At 37.0% G+C, this 15,068-nt stretch overlaps 1 protein-coding gene across 4 annotated transcripts in view; it reads right to left on the reverse strand.

The window, feature by feature from the left end:
* LOC125461122 (sodium- and chloride-dependent GABA transporter 2-like) overlaps window positions 1-15,068 on the reverse strand; it is a 77,443-nt gene that overhangs the window by 47,188 nt on the left and 15,187 nt on the right. For all 4 annotated transcript variants that reach the window (XM_059652415.1, XM_059652416.1, XM_048549531.2 and 1 more), the window contains 2 exons: window positions 13,623-13,763; window positions 7,263-7,350 (listed from right to left, as the gene is read on the reverse strand). In XM_059652415.1, coding sequence (XP_059508398.1) covers window positions 7,263-7,350; window positions 13,623-13,763 — 229 coding nt within the window. The remainder of the gene's footprint in view (window positions 1-7,262; window positions 7,351-13,622; window positions 13,764-15,068) is intronic.

Raw genomic sequence — 15,068 nt, forward strand, 5'->3', positions numbered from 1 at the left:
ATTTCGTGGCCAGAGTGAACTTCCAAATATTAACCATGAGTGAACCTTTAATTCTGTATGATAAGAATTGCTCATCTTCAAAGTTAACTGATGTAACTGTGCTTTAAAAAATGGGGAAAATTGAAATTTTGAACATTTAATCCCATTTTGACAAAATGATGATATGTCCTAAAATCTGAGAAGTCTGATTTCAAAGAAATGAAGAACAGCAAAACCTAACGAAGGTGATAGGCTTTCCTTTGTTCAGGAAAGAACTCTAACACGTGGCTCTTATTTCTGTGCAAGAGGAGGAGGGGCTATTGGCATAATTATATCCAAAAGTTTTTGTCCTGCCCCGTAAGATCAGCAGTAAACTATTTGCACAGCTCAAAGAATTTATATATTCAAGATATATATAATTTTTGTTGACAGAGACGCTTGGACTAATTAACCCATTCTACTCAAAATGAGATGGTTGGATACTCTTCTGTTTTTCAGGTAACAGCAGATACAGAAGGCTATTCCAAAAGCTTTGACTTTTTGAATTTGAATGCAGGTTTACCACAGAGCAACAAAGTGATGGATGAATCATCCTCAACCATCAAGCCACTTCCTAACAATACACGTCCATGTCAGAGAACTATTACGAAAACATCAAATACTTGAGTATCAGGCATTTCAAAACCACTAAGTCTGGGCAAATTTAAGCATACCAAAGTAAGAAATTATATTAAGATTCACATGGTGTGGCATTCTAAAACATTTAAAGGGAATAGTTACTTGATTTTAAAAGGATTCCAGAAAATAATAAACGCATGCTTACTGTCTCAGTGGTTTCAATGCAGGGAAAACAAAATTGTTAATGTCTTTGAAGGAGATTGGAACACTTAGCAATAAGTGTCCCCAAAATCGATAAAGATGAAAGAGAACTGAAGAATTTTAAGTCAATGTATAATGTTATTTTACTGCAATTGAGTTAAGTGATCTGTGGATGGAAAACTAGAGGATAACAAACCAAATTAAGGAATGTAGAATTTATAAGATTCAGAGGGTATGTAAGTATATAGCAAATTTTAGAATAAGTAATGACACAGACTAATTGAAAGAAAGTATAAATATAAACAATTTGAGCAGATCATCACAGAAACATCAAGGGGAGAGGAACAAACTGCTTGAGAGGAGTTAATGAAGGAGACAGAGTGGCAGGATTGCTGTGGAACTATTAGAAGGAGATGGAGTGATGATCCATAAAATATTATGAAGGACTGGTTCTCATTGCGTGAGCTGAACTAGATGTTGAGGAAGACTTGAAAGTGGGAGGATGGATCCCTGGAATATACTTAGCCTGAGGAGCAAAATTAAAAGCCTTGACGGAAGCACTGAAATTAGCCAGAGGTGAGAGAATTAATGTGTACAGAGCTAGCAGGTAAGGCTCTAGCATAGCACACTTTGCGAGGGTGTATCACCTTACCCAGGGACCACAAACAACATGAAGAGCAAGTTAAAGATTTAGTGGAAACAACAAAACTGCCTAGTAATTAAAATTAAGGAAAGCACTGTACCCAATATGAGGAAAAGGTTGTGGGTAAAGCCAGCACTGCAAATGGAAAAGTTAGATCTTGATGTTGAAACTGATGGTGAAATGAAGTTCTCCTCCGATAAAGGATAAAAACTAAAATATGCCTGATAGAGATCTGTGAACAGACAGCAGCAGGGACTGTTATCTTGTAAGACCTCGAGAATATTTTTGGCAGCGTTTCCCCCACTGTTTCACCTCTGTGTAGTGAGATAAAGGTGTAATGTCACCAATGGGACAAAAATTATGGACAAAGGAGTAGGACTCATTGGTATAGTTAGAGAAGAAATGAACAAGTCCCTTTCCCCCAGTGAAGTTAAAAGAAGCCCTATGTGAAAATGAGATTGTTATCAAAGAGAATTACCGTAAAGTTTAAAAGGACAGCATCCCTTATATTCGAGTGAAATCGGTACTAAAATAAAGAGTGGTCCAAAAGCTTCATGGATTCAAAACTTTCAAACCTTATTTCAGTGAAAAGTTTAGAAATATTTTTTGAAAAAAGTCATGTAAAAAGATGTTGTGGAAAAAATGTTTTGGCTTGTTCTCAAAAACATTGATAAACCATTTTGGAAGACATCCAATTTGAACTCTAAATGTAGAATGAGAAATGTTGTGTCCATATACATACTTAGAAAATGTTTTCTTTAAGATAAAATAAATTTAAAATGCCTGCTTGAGATTATTAAAAGAAATTCTGGCAGTTTCTCTCAGACTTATTTCATTAAAGTATGACATGACATCAGCTTGTTATTTGGGCTGTGCCCCTTCAGAGATCAGTGGTGTTAACTCTTCCTACTGGCAGTTTTAAATCATCTCATACATTTCCTGTGTGGTAAGAGGTGTTGTGTGGATAGTATTAATCTACTGGGCTTCTTCCAGTGCCAGTGTTTTTTGTTTTAGAATAGGTTTCACAAAGTCAACAAGGGAGCTGGAAGTCTTGTGGAGGCAAAGTCTTGTGGAGGAAATGTCTTTGCTGAAATTGAGGTTGATAAAATTACATTATACAAGTGCAAAAAGGCAGTGGGAAATACAATTCAAAGTTAAAGGTCAAATAAATTTAAATACATAAATTTTAACTTAAAACAAGAACCAATGGAAACAGTCCAGGTGGTTTTAATTTGCATCAGGAAAAGTTAGGATAGAGGTTTTGGAATAGATTATTTGAAGCCTGTCAGCCCAACAACACTGTAGGGGCTGTACACAAAGTTAGTTGCTGTCAAGTTTGAATTTGGAATAATTTTGAAAGGAAAGAAGGTCATGTATAATCTAGCAAGTTATATTTGAGAAAATCATATGTACTTCTTGTAAGAAAGACCACACAAGTGAAATTTGGTAATGTTTGTCATCTCCCAGTAGTAATATTTGTTTGTCTCTTTAAAAATGATTGTGAAAACATGTTATTTTGCTTTATATTCTAGAAAGAAAGGCTTTTGTAGTGTTCCTGAATCAGTTATAGTAGTAACCAATAGGGCCACCTCTGGAAAAAATGCATGGTAGCAGGGAAAAAAAAAGATATCACCAAATGGAAATGACTTACCTTGGTGGTAGTCAAATGGGATATATACAATGAAATCAAAATGTAGGTGGAATGAAATAATTAATAGTCTTCTCTTAGAGATATGTGAGCCCAGAGATTTTTGTTTTTAAGCAAACTGAATTGGCAGATTTGACCACCATCTGGAGCACTGGACCAGGTGACAAGGATGCACGGGAGCCCTCCAGCAGTTTTTAATTTTTCAAAAAGAACCCCTGAAAGTCAAGAGCACGTGGCATGATCTTGGGAAATGGAGTTAAGGGTGCAGTGATGGTTGTTACATCAGAAGAAATTACCATGCAGAAACACAGCAAAAATGCACTGAAGAATGGGCCTCAAGACATGTACATCTATTTGATAAAGTGGTCAGTGTGGCCTGGAAGAGCCCAAAAACATATTTTAAATAATTAGGCACTGAAATATAATCCATAGAGTAATTGACTTTTGGCATTGCTGAGAAGAAGGGAAAAATTGCAATTGGAGACAGAGAGGGAAAAGTGTTGTAAAAATATACACAAGATGGGTAAAAATGCAGGAAGAGCTGGATAATCTTTTAAGTCCATTCACAGTCTATTGCCCCTTAAGCATGATCTTAAATTTTATCGTAAGTACTATCAGTTTGTGATTATTGAACAACAAGTGTGTGCTTATGTGAGGCTTGAATTAAGGGTGGATACAGCGGTAAGATCACAAATGATATCTTCAAAACATACTGTTGAGGTTAATTGGACATGTCAACGAGCATTTTTTTTAAAAAGTGGAGAAGTTGGAAAAATACACACTATTGCCAAGGTCAATGATGATAACATATAGGCCAGCTTGGCACTTAATGGTTTTTTTTAACTGACATAGACAATCAAAGGAAATTTTACCTGCATTTCACATCACTCAAAACAGGGCTTTCACAGACAGACAACAAAATATGTCTGAGTCTTGGTAAGATGGGACTAGAATGCAAACAGTACGGCTCTGATAAGGCAGCTCAGATGAAAACCGTCTGATTTGAGATTTCTGATTTTTATATATAATAGAAAGGAAAAGTGTGACCCACCTGAGATGATGCTTTTTAAAAATAATTACAATTACACACTAGATTAGATACATACACACACAATAATAGAAGTTCAAAATTTGTCAGATATTGAGGAGTTAAATTTCTGAACGCAGCTTGCCTTGGAGGCAGGGACACCCTTGAAGAAACTTATTTCTCCATCAGCAAGAAGATTATAACAACAAAAAGGTATAAACAAGATAAGCTCGCAAGAGTACAGAGAGACAAATAACATAGCAAGGTTGGGGCAGGAACTATTTTGAAACAGAGTCGCTATGACCTGAAGAGAATAAACAACTGCCATTTCACAAGTCGGATAAATGGGAAGCTGTTCCTGAAACCGTTAGCTTTGTCACAGAATCATAGTATAAAGTTGTATATTCTTAAACCTAATAATAATTCTATATTAGAGCTGATACTACAAATATTAAAACAATTGGTAGAAATTAACATCCTTTTTTTAACTTCGGTACTAAGCTTAGCAATGAATGTGAATTACATGACTGAGTTTGAAAAGTCATTAGTAAGAAGAAAGTATCTGATGTAGCTGGCAAATGTCTAGGAGGAGACATAACAATCAGTGTTGAAGTGTAGCCCATAACCGTAAGAGTCCAAGAATGGATGATAAGGGGTCTGACAAATGTTATGAGATGATCGGAGGACCTTAAAGTGGGCTGGAGGACCATAGAGTGGACCATGAAGTTGTCCATCATTGATAGCATATTTACAGGATCGGATGTGTAGGTCAGAGAGGATGTCTCAAACACTGACGTTAATGTTGCATGTAACCATTGTAATGCAGAATGTATCAATATCTTGTACTTTACTTTTCCCAATAAAGTGTCACTCACCTATGATCTGAGCTATACTTGAGGGATCTGGTTGGTGTCTGGTCTCTTCCAAATGTGCGATAAATGAGCTCTGGATAAAGAGCAACTTGTGCTACTGAACACAGGACTCAGACTCTTCTTCAAAATCCTTCTGCAACACTTGGCATCACAAGTACACATCTAAATACTTCTTAAACATTGAATGTTTCTGCTTCTACTGTCCTTACTGACTGTGAGTTCCAGATTTCTACCACCTTTTCCTTGCATCCCCTCTCAAACATCTCTTCCTTCCCTTAAATCTCTGCCCCTTGTCATTGATCTAGCCAGCAAATGGTAAAATCTCCAACTGTCAATACTATCTATGCCCCTCAATTTTATACATCTTTATCATGTACCCCTCAGTCTCCTCTGCTCCGAGAAAAACAACGTTAGTCTATCAAATCTCTCTTCTTAACCAACATTCTCCAATCCAGGCAACATCCAGGTAAATCTCCCCCATGCCCTCTCCTGTGCAAATACAACCCTGATGCTCTCATCTAATGTGAATAGATGTGCTGGACACAATACACTAGCTGTACCTTACCCATGTTTTACAAAGTTCCAACATGACCTACCTGCTCTTTAACTCTTTGCCTCAGCTAATACAGATAAGTTTTTCATATACCTTCTTAAGCATTTTATCTACCTATCATGCTTCTTTAAGGAACTGGTGGACATGCACATCAAGGTCCCTGTTATCCTCCATGCTCCCAGGGTCCTACTCTTCATCATGTATTCTCCAGCCTTATTTGTCCCACCCAAGTGCATCACCTCATACCTATCCTGATTTAATTCCAAATGCCAGTGAAGAGCCCATCTGTATCCTGTAACCTAAGGCTATTCTCTTCATCGTTTACCACCTCACCAATTGCTTTTCCTGCAATCAACCCTCCTACATTGTCATTGTATCAAAATCCTGCGATACCCTCTCTAACAACATTGTGGGTTTCGATACGGAACATGGTCTGCAGCTGTTCAAGAAGGCAGCTCACAACTACCTTCTCAAGGGTTTTCAGGGATGGGCAATAACTATGGGCCCAGCTGGCATGTGTACATTCCATGAATAAATATAAAAAAACTACTGAGAGGTATAATCTATGAGTCTTGCTGAGATGTATGTTTTGGGGCAGAATTAGAGAGAGCAGTATTTCCGAGTGGGTGACGTGTGGAGTGAAGATGGCGGCAGTTACCCTTTTGGAGTGCAGAAGTTCATTGACCCGCTTCCTGCACTGCTGGGCGTCTGGCTTTACTTGGGACAAAACACTGATCCAATTTACAGTTTGTATTCAGGCTGCCTGGGTCTGGTGGTATGGTCATGTATAGCGGTTTGCAGGGAAAAGGACTGCTTTCCTCATCACCTCGCCATCCACTAGCACCTCCAAAACCATATCCATGAAGTTAAGGCCAAGCTTTCCTTTCCTCTGGGCCATATCCTGAAAGTTGAGGCTTGAGAACCACAGCAAGAGTGATGGCTCCTGGCTCACAGTTGGTGCCAGTTGCATGAATAGTAGAATTTCCCTGCAGTGGCATGCAATTCTGATTCTCTGGCTGCGCAGTTCCACAAAGAAGACAACCCAAGAACGCAAATGCATAATTAGTAAGAAAGTATATTTCAAGCTGGAATTGCGAATGTCACTTGACAAAACATTTTAACTGAAAATAGTGAAAATATGTCTTGTGTATTGCAGAACTGACATTGCATATGATCTTGAGAGCAGAAGGCTAAGAGAAACAATGTTAAAACAAATATTCAAAATCAAAATAAAGGAGAACACATGATTATCTAAAAAAGTTGGCACATCTTTACTGCCACTAAATGTACAGAAATGACCTTGTTATCTGTTATTAGAAATGTCTGGACAGTGAGGATTGGGAAGCAGGTTGTGTTGAATGCAAACAGGCAGCTTACATAGCCATTTTAAATATAATGCTTATTCCCAATGGAATGTCATTTGTACTTTTCTCATTTTCCTTGGCTATTTGATATAATCAGGAATAGTCAATATTGGCTTTGAAATTAATCTACAATCAGTCGCAGGGAAAGGAATTCCAGATGAACATAAATGTTTGTGTAGTGATAACTCAAGATGTCATTTCAGGACCATGGTGTTGACTGTAATTTCGTCTTTCCTGAACCATATCTACAAGGAAACATACTCAAATACAACAATTCACATCTTTTCTCAAGACAAACTAGCTCAACTGACAAATGCAGTGGCATTTCATTAGTAGTAGCAATTGAGTTTTACTTACTCCCAGAACTCAATAACAGGCATGGTGGCATTTTCTCCTTTTGTCCAATTGCCAGCAGAGGAATTCTTAGCAAATTCCACACAGTTATCTGTCAATCCACAAGTAAAGAATAGTTAGATGCTAACAGATTTTATTTTTTCTGGGGATATCAAACCAAAAAGTTAGAAAATCTATCCTGGAAGTATACTGGAAATCAGCTTCAGAGGAGGCTGCATCCTGAGGATGGAGGATGGTTCATCCAGAGGAGGTTCCATCCCTGCCTCTTTAACTTGTCTGTCTCCTCTCCACCTCTATATTCTCCTCTATCCATCTTCGATCCACCTCCCCCTCTCTCTCTATTTATTTTAGAACCCTCTCCCCTCCCCATTTTCTGATGAAGGGTCTAGGCCCAAAACGTCAGCTTTTGTGCTCCTAAGAAGCTGCTTGGCCTGCTGTGTTCATCCAGCTCTACACTTTGTTATCTCAGAGGAGAGTGGCTGTTTTCTCCAGAAAAAATTGACTTCTTGCAGAATCTTCAAAATTGATTCATTGAATGGAAGGATTCTGATAGGCCTCTTTGCAGCAATCAGTTCTCCCCCTGTTTAGCAATAGATTTTTGAGCAGTGGGCAGTTTTTTTTGGAAATATTACGAAACCTGCTGTATTAGAACATCCCAAAAGGAAGTTTTAGTGGAGGAAGCAGCACTAAAATTGACTATTTTAAAATACTCAGGGTTACCCAAAGACAGGGGTTTCAGTGTGAATATCTCAAGATTAATTTTCTTAAACGTTTTACCTGTCTTTAAAAAATCAATTACTTAAATGTTACCTTATATTCTAAGAACTTAAAATTATCATCTGGTCTTATATGTGTGCACTACCAATTGACCAATCTTCACAACTGCACTATTTCTTTAAGTCCATCATTTTCTGCGATGACCAATTACAGTTGGGAGTAACACACAGAATGCATTGAAAATTAGAACATAGCAACCTAAGAAATAAGAGTAGGAGTAAGCAAGGAGTCAGCCCCTCGAGTTATTCCAGACCTACTGTTTCAAAATCAATACAACTATATTTAAAATCTCCACAGCCTGACTTATCCAAAGCACAGTTCTCTATTCTATAGTACCACTGTTTATAAAGGTTAGAATGTATGTCAAAGATCCTAAATGTTTGCTTTTAGAGAAGCAATAAAAATTGCTGGATGGCTGTTCAGTTGGACATAATCCATTTTCAGGAAAACAGATTTCACCAAAAAATATAAAACCCTGGAAACATCATTCAGACCATAGATACATTTAGACAGATTTGTGCTCCTTCCAACATCCATTGCTCATTTGGACATTTCCAGAATCACTTTTCTCTGAAAAGTTTCACCATAAAAACATGACTTTACGTGACTAAAGGATTTTTAAAATGACTTAATCCAGCTGAGGGAGAATGCACCCTAGCATCTTTATCACTCAATCTCTTCGCAATACCCCTCATTTTAATGTTACAATGCCCCATTTGCAGAGATCCTTTCAGTGCTAAATCCACTCTATGAGACGAAACTGATTGCCCCTCAACTGGTGCCTCAGAATTAACTCCACACACTCTCCAAGTATCTAATTCACTTTGTTTTGCCTCTGTTGTTACATTATCCTCAGGTTTATTAACAGCCACCAAAAATTCACAATGATGAATAATTCTACTTTTAGTTCTGTTCTGACATAGTCTTGTGGTCTTTATTTTATTACTCAATAATTTATGCAATAGAATCTATCTGCACATTTTTTTATTGCAAAAGATTACTATTGTACAATTTCCCTTTTGTCCTATCACAGTTTGATTCTTTGCTTTATGACACTTTTGTCAAATAAACAGTCCATTTTCTGTCCGCTATCAGTACATATACTATGTTTTCTTACTATTAACACTTTCACCCTATTCATGGACTGCACCTTTAACCACATCTTGAACATTCAATCAATATTAAACTTGCCTGTAACCTCTACTATACTTTCTACATTGGCCACATTCCTCCCCTTACTAGACTCCTTTGAAATGTATGATAACCAAATACCCATGTTAGATATGAGGCCTTTGGATGCAGTAACATTGTCCTCTGTGTCACAATTACTCACCACTTTTAATTCTTGATTTATTGTATTAAGACCCTCATCACAGTGCATACAAACACTGGAGGTATAAGATGCCGCATTTACTTCTATCAGACATTCAGAGTTTGTGATTTAATAAACAATTGTGATTAATCATAACCTTGTTGAATTAGTTGATTTCCATATTTGATAAGTGTTCTCACCATTTTTACAACTGCATAAGACTGTAACTGATAGAACATGTCTAGGCCATTCAGCTCTTCAAGGCTGCTCTACCAATCAATGAGATTGCAGCTGATCTTCTAAATCAACACCATTTTCCTGCATCAGCCCCAAATCCCTTGATGTTTTTAACTATATAGAAATCAATTGATCTCAGTCTTGAACAGTTAGCTGAGCCTTCACATCCCTCAGGAGCTTTCCAAGGCCTTTCCATTCCTTTAATGGGCTTGCATGTAAAATAAACCAAATTGACAAAATTAAATTCTGCCTCAATGCAATGAAATGCCTCAAAGTTCTCCAGATTTTGATCAAGGCATCAGCTTTTATGAAAACCTGTTTCTTTTCATGTGAAGCATCCAAACGTAGAGAATAAAATATCATTAATTGTACGTGGTGAGCAGAAGGACTATCGCGGCAAAGAAAGCAGTTTTAAATTTTAACCAGAGAACAATAGATAGGGACAATGCTCTTCAATTATCTGGAATTAAATATTTCAATGGAGTGCCAATGAAAAGGAAATTGTCAACTTGTGGGCTGGCTGATTAGTTAACAATGTTCATAGCATATAATTGAAATTCTGTGAAAGGAATCATGTGAGGATTCAGCTGCAGCAATCATGATCGTGATGCCCATGTTTTCACACATCTCTTTGAACTCATTAGTGACAAATACCTATCCATCACCACTCCAAAACTTTGACGGTGGTCCAAGTCAGGTCCGTCTCCTATTTTTTGACCATTCTATCTAAATATAATCCCTCAGTCCCAACAAGTATTAGGTCTACAGAATGCTGAATAAAGATATTGCTGTCATTTTCCTATCCCTTTAAATCCATAGCAACCACTTGTTCCAATAATGTATCAATGGAAACCTGACAAAAGAAATATTGCGTTCTCTGATTCTTTTCAGAGATTTCTTACTTCTCACTGAACTTTTCTATTAGCATCATTTGCGCTTTATTAATGATATCTGCATCTTTTAGCAGGATTTTCAACCCTTGTCACATATGGAAAACAAACTTTTTATATAACTTTAAGATTGTTGTTTCCCCTCTCTAACTTACCTAATGTCTTTAGTACTAGTCTAAAGCTATGATGAGAAACATCAGGTTTAATTAAGGGGATACCATAATGTCCTGATTGGGTAAACAGATCTACTCATATCCAAAACACAGCTGTCCTTTTAAGTGCCATGTCAAATTTAATTTTATTTAGCCATGTTCAAAGAATGTAGAAGTATCTTATTAGGGACTGTTTCAGCACTTACAAAATAGCTTACTCTAGCTACTTTCTTCAATTATAACCTGCTTTAATAGTCTCAGAGAATTGCAACCATCAAACTTAAAACACATTTACAGTCATTAGCCTTGCATCAATCTTCACCACTTAGTGAATCAAGATTAAATTTTAATCAATCCAGTTCACATATTGTTGAAGTGCAGTCATTATCTAGAACTGACCAGTTACGATTCCTCAACCAGCATATTCATCAGACTAATAAAACTCATAACCGGTATAATTTATTCAGATTCATCATTTTCAATCTCTTCCTCAATGCTTTACATCGTGCAACATTTTGAGAACACTGTCTGTCTATACTTTGTTGCACAAAGCTAGTTGGTATCTCAACTAAAACATTTATCTATCTTCCTGAGCTTCACTTCCCATTATTGTTGCTGCAATGCTGCTTCAATATTCAAATCTGTTAAATGTGCTTTCATTATCATTCTGCCAATTTTTGGCCTTTCCAATATGTTGACACTTCTTAACATTGGGTCACTTTATAACCTATTAATCACTGAATCTTCTAATCTTTGGGCCACCATGGAGAACCCTGTTCATTCATGAAGGTTAAGTAAACTATAATCTCCCCCGATTCATTTGTAAGGCAGACATCTGATCAAACAGGAGTTTTCCACTCTGAGTACTAAACACGAGAGTATCAGGAGCCTGGAGAAAATCAACAGGTCTGGCACATCTGTGGAGAGAAAGCAGAGTTAATGCTTCGGGTTCAGTGACCCATCTTCAGAATGTGGGTCACTGGACCTGAAACATTTGTCCAATAAAAGTATCTGATGTAATACTAGCTACTGAATGCCACTATGAGAGTGTTACTCAGTACCTGCATGCTGACTGCTCCACTCCAGCATTCAAATAGGATAGAAATATCAATAATCTATTTCATAATCTATTTCATAAGATTAGGCGTCTAGAATGAGGGATCACAAATATAAGATCAAATTTGAACATTTCAGGATTAGTGCAATAATTTGGGGAACCGGAGTTCTATTCTAGAAATTTGTTCACTTTAATTCAATTTCGTACAACATCCAGAAATAAAATGCTGATATCACAATGTAGTTATTGAATTGTCATTGAATAAAAAATCTGGTACTCTAAGTCTTTTGTTGGAAGCTGAAACGATCTATAGCCCTTAACCTCTTGTGAAGCTAAACCAGATTGGGTAAAATCCTCTGATAATCTCTCTTTCTCACATTCAAGCTATTTAGATCTCACAGGCATATTTCTGGGTCAAATGAGTTGAACCAATTATCCCTGAAGAAAATAAAATCAGCAAAGGATATTAGCATCTTCCAAATTGCTTACTTTTAAAATGTTAATTAACTGGACCTAAATATGGGACATATCAATAGGGTCTGGGAAACTCTATTATAAGGTACACATCTCCATTCAAGGAGTGCACTGGGGAGTGATTTGTGAAGTTGGAAGCAGCAGATTACATAGGACAATTCAGTAACTTTTACGATGTTAGTAAAAACGTGATATAAAATATACTTAACCCCTTTTTAAAAGTGTATTCATTTCCTAAGACTATCAAAGAATGGAAAATTATGTCCTACTCCTAATGTAGAATTGTAAAGTTCAGTGTTACACCTTCAGAATATCCAAAATTCAGAGTAAAATGTGACTTTAAATTCCCTGTCGGTAGCAAGATATTCCCTCTGGCTTATGAGAAAAAATATCCACAGCAAAAACATAAAGCCAACACTTTTAAATTTCTAGTGTTTAGGCTTAAACTGCTCTTAATCTACCTTGTTCATGCCTTATAAATTTCATACCTTGTCTTTCAATACTCCTCCATGTAGGTTTGTTATTCATGTGAGATTATATCAGTCAGTTATTCTCAAGTATTTAATTGCTGAAAAGTCCCTTATGATGAATCTGTGAAATTTTTGTCCAGGCTAACTCTTTATAGTGTCCTATAGTAAATGAAATATGACTTTGGTTTATTGATTCATTATTTGTTTAATTAAAGTCTTTGCTCTCTGAAAAAAATGTCAATTATCATTCCTTTTAATTAACTAAAGCTCACATACCATCTGTCTTTTAGTATGGATGATTGGTTCAGTTATTATGATTGATCATGCTTACTTGAATTGATATCAATTAACAAAACTTTGAGATGCCATTTTTTAATTTCCCTTTAAGCTGAACTTGTCACATCCTATGCCTCAAGAGTTCCTCAGCAAGCTTTTTATAAATGTAAGAAAACTACATCATGTGACCATTGGTACTGGTCTGTTCCACTTGATTAATTTAGTTTAATAGAATGTATGTAATAGCTTTTTTTTCTTGACTTATTTTGGCAAAAAGGTGAAATTCCTTTTTATACAGATTTCAACGTAGCAGAGATGTTGGGATGGATTTTTAACTAAAAAACATTTCCTGAGTCTTCAAAAACAGAATCCGTGGAATCTTTTATTTAAATTTTACTTGCATTGAATGAATTATTTCCCAAATATATTGTATTAAATATATCTGAATTCTTCCCGATTCACTATATTAGTTCTAAATTAAACTTATATTCCTACATTTCCTTTCCAAGGAAACCTCTTGATCTTGTTTGGTCCGTGTCACCTGCCTAAACAAAATGCATGATATTCCCCTTATCTAAGCTTATTAAAAATATTGTACTTGAGAAAAGGCAACTAGGACTGAGTAAAACCCTCCTACATCCCAAGAATGAAAGTAAAATAATATAAATTTAGTAGTAGAAAAAAAACTTCTTAAGATCTGTGCTGTTTATGCTGTTACCTGTGTTCCACTGTTGTCCACAGCGGGTCCACGGCAGCTCAGCAAAGAATGAATTGAACAAGTAGAAGGTAGACCAGGTCAGAATAATGATGTAGTAAGTAACCAGATATAAATCAATGAGTATTGTCCCATAACCTATACCTGCCAAAGGAAAGCAAGAACGGAAGCACAGTCAAAGTAAGTTTGGTTTAATAGCACAGGTTACCAACTTAATAAAAACAGTCACAATTATGGGATAGCTTTTAAACTACACTGAAGTAATAATTATATCTATGGTATAATTTATATTATACTAGGAGAAAAGAAAAGAAGAATACATTATCACACTTGTAATAAGTGATATATTTGAAAAATTGGAGGTGAGATGTGTGTTAGTAAATATTTTGGGAGCAAGTTTGAATCAGGAAAACTTGGGGCTGCCTATGAATTGAAACAATTCAGCTGATTGCTAGTTAGCATCGCACCTCAATAAGGGAATCAAAGTTTGCGCAAATTTTCACTGGCTACACGTAACTTTAGCTGTTCAGCCGAGGCAAGCGCAATATCCAAACGTAGTGAAATACCTATCATGTCAATCATCTCAGCTGCAGGATACCTCTGCAGGAGTCCCTCAGGGTAGTGTCCTAAACCCAACCATCTTCAGCTGCTTCATCAATGATCTTCCCTCCACTTTAAGGTCAGAAGTGGGAATGTTCGCCGATGATTGCACAATGTTCAGCACCGTTCATGACTCCTCAGATACTGAAGCAGTCCGTGTTCACATGCAACAAGATCTGGACAATATCCAGGCTTGGGCTGACAAGTAGCAAGTGACACTCTCCCCACACAAATGCCAGGCTATAACCATCACCAAAAGAGACAATCTAACGACTACCCCTTGACATTCAATGGTGTTACCATCACTGAATCCCCCACCATCAACATCCTGGGGGTTACCATTGACCAGAAACTCAGTTGGACTCACCACATTAACAGAGTGGTTACAAGAGCAGGCCAGAAGCTGGGAATACTGCAGCAAGTCGGAATGACAGAACAGAATTGACTGGGGCAAGGATGTCGACATCTCCTAAACCACCTGCAATAAGGTCAGTTGATCATGATGCCACCAGACCATTAAAGGTGACTACAGCATTTCACTTTATGCTCTTTTGCATGCTGAGCTTCTCAGCAATCTGACATGATTAACAGTCTGTGATGGTGTGAACAAAGTACTCTTGTTTTCCAGGCTACTCCTTTTCCTCTTCTGACTGCTCAGACACTCAAGGAGTGCCATCTTCCCAGCCATGGACAGCCCAAGGGACAGGCAGACAGCAAAGTATTTATGAAAGGTTACCATTACTGATGTGATGCTTGCAGCCACCAGCTGAGATATTGGTACTGCACATACCATGGGTGCAAGTATGGAGTGGTTATCAGCACCTGGTGAGTCAGATGGTTGTGAATGGG

Source organism: Stegostoma tigrinum, chromosome 18, assembly GCF_030684315.1.
Source record: "Stegostoma tigrinum isolate sSteTig4 chromosome 18, sSteTig4.hap1, whole genome shotgun sequence".
NCBI classification, from domain to species: domain Eukaryota; kingdom Metazoa; phylum Chordata; class Chondrichthyes; order Orectolobiformes; family Stegostomatidae; genus Stegostoma; species Stegostoma tigrinum.